The sequence below is a fragment of the Chanos chanos genome, chromosome 6 (assembly GCF_902362185.1).
Source record: "Chanos chanos chromosome 6, fChaCha1.1, whole genome shotgun sequence".
In the NCBI taxonomy this organism is placed as follows: domain Eukaryota; kingdom Metazoa; phylum Chordata; class Actinopteri; order Gonorynchiformes; family Chanidae; genus Chanos; species Chanos chanos.
Window position 1 is genome coordinate 49,622,058 of NC_044500.1, and position 2,500 is coordinate 49,624,557.

Consider the following 2,500-nt stretch of genomic DNA (forward strand, 5'->3'; position numbering starts at 1 on the left):
TGTTTACAGTCAGAGACACATGCTATGTTTACAGTCAGAGACACAGGGCATGTTTACAGTCAGAGACACATGCTATGTTTACAGTCAGAGACACATGCTATGTTTACAGTCAGAGACACAGGGCATGTTTACAGTCAGAGACACATGCTATGTTTACAGTCAGAGACACATGCTGTTTTTACAGTCAGAGACACAGGGCATATTTACAGTCAGAGACACATGCTATGTTTACAGTCAGAGACACAGGGCATGTTTACAGTCAGAGACACAGGGCATGTTTACAGTCAGAGACACATGCTATGTTTACAGTCAGAGACACAGGACATGTTTACAGTCAGAGACACAGGGCATGTTTACAGTCAGAGACACAGGGCATGTTTACAGTCAGAGACACATGCTATGTTTACAGTCAGAGACACATGCTATGTTTACAGTCAGAGACACAGGGCATGTTTACAGTCAGAGACACAGGGCATGTTTACAGTCAGAGACACATGCTATGTTTACAGTCAGAGACACAGGGCATGTTTACAGTCAGAGACACAGGGCATGTTTACAGTCAGAGACACATGCTATGTTTACAGTCAGAGACACAGGGCATGTTTACAGTCAGAGACACAGGGCATGTTTACAGTCAGAGACACATGCTATGTTTACAGTCAGAGACACAGGGCATGTTTACAGTCAGAGACACATGCTATGTTTACAGTCAGAGACACAGGGCATGTTTACAGTCAGAGACACAGGGCATGTTTACAGTCAGAGACACATGCTATGTTTACAGTCAGAGACACATGCTATGTTTACAGTCAGAGACACATGCTATGTTTACAGTCAGAGACACAGGGCATGTTTACAGTCAGAGACACATGCTATGTTTACAGTCAGAGACACAGGGCATGTTTACAGTCAGAGACACATGCTATGTTTACAGTCAGAGACACAGGGCATGTTTACAGTCAGAGACACATGCTATGTTTACAGTCAGAGACACATGCTATGTTTACAGTCAGAGACACAGGGCATGTTTACAGTCAGAGACACAGGGCATGTTTACAGTCAGAGACACATGCTATGTTTACAGTCAGAGACACATGCTATGTTTACAGTCAGAGACACATGCTATGTTTACAGTCAGAGACACAGGGCATGTTTACAGTCAGAGACACATGCTATGTTTACAGTCAGAGACACAGGGCATGTTTACAGTCAGAGACACATGCAATGTTTACATTTAGTGAGGGATAAAATAAAAGACACTCTTCAATTAATAACTGTAAAAATCGAATCGTTAACTGCACCGAAATAAAAGTATATCTGTGTTTTAATTACAAATATCTTTATTGTTTATGATAGAACTCTTTATGGGAGACAGAGTTTACCCATGTAAATCTAAAAAAAAAGGAAAAATCCGTAGTTCTCCAAGTACAGTAGCAATCCTTTGAAGAGTGAACAGTCTTTTGAAAGTGTAATTTTGTAAGTGAATGTATACTGAAATTATATTTACAAATATATGTGCATGTGTTTTCGTGTGTGTGTGTGTGTGTGTGCGCGTGTGTATTGCAGGCATTTGAGGATGTGTACATTGAGCAGAGGAAGACGATTCAGATCATTCTAGAATATGCAGACAGAGTCTTCACCTACATCTTTATCCTGGAAATGCTGCTGAAATGGGTGGCCTATGGCTTCGTTAAATATTTCACCAATGCCTGGTGCTGGCTCGACTTCTTCATTGTGGATGTAAGAGCCATTTTATCTCACTCTGTGTCTCTCTTTTTACCTGATTTTTCTAGACATTTTCAATCTTTTCCTCCCTCTCTGTCCTGTGTCCTTTATCTGTGTTTTAAATTGTGTTCACTCCTTCTCCGCTCTCCCTTCATCTGTCTGTCTGTCTGTCTCACTGAGTTGCTCTCTCTCCTCCCTGAGGTGCAGTGGTATTTTTTCCGTGCAGATGGAGACGGGTAAAGAGTGACTGACCCCCACCTTGCCTAAACTCACTCCAGTTTGATTCCATTCACTTTGGCTCAATTCCATTCTGTTCTGCTGAGTTTGATTCAATTCAGATTCCAATTTAATTCGGTTTAGTTAATTACAACCGAGTCTCCTCTCCCTGAAACAGAAAAATCTGTTATACTGCCCAAGTGTTCCTCTACACACTGTGAATGCGTGTGTGTGTGTGTGTGTGTGTGTATGTGTATGTGTGTGTGCGTGTGCGCGTGTAGTTCCCAAGAGGTGTGTGTCTGTGTGTTTGTGTTTGTGTGTGTGTGTGTGTGTGTGTGTGCATTTCCCAAGGTGTGTGTGTCTCTGTGTGTGTGTGTTTCACACAGGTGTGCGTGTGCGTGTACGTGTGCGTGTGTTTCTGTCGCCCCCTTCACTGCCCTGGTCTCAGACTCTGTGCAGATGGAAGTCTTTCACAGAGTGTCTGACAGTCACGGAGTTTTCATCTTGTCATATTTAGTTTGTAAATTCTAAAAAGTAAGTTTCAGGCAAAAGTTTTGCT

The 2,500-nt window shown here is 42.3% G+C and overlaps 1 protein-coding gene across 4 annotated transcripts in view; it reads left to right on the forward strand.

Annotated features, from left to right (window-relative positions):
- scn8ab (sodium channel, voltage gated, type VIII, alpha subunit b) overlaps positions 1-2,500 on the forward strand; it is a 69,479-nt gene that overhangs the window by 52,680 nt on the left and 14,299 nt on the right. For all 4 annotated transcript variants that reach the window (XM_030776999.1, XM_030777001.1, XM_030776998.1 and 1 more), the window contains exon 19: positions 1,567-1,740. In XM_030776999.1, coding sequence (XP_030632859.1) covers positions 1,567-1,740 — 174 coding nt within the window. The remainder of the gene's footprint in view (positions 1-1,566; positions 1,741-2,500) is intronic.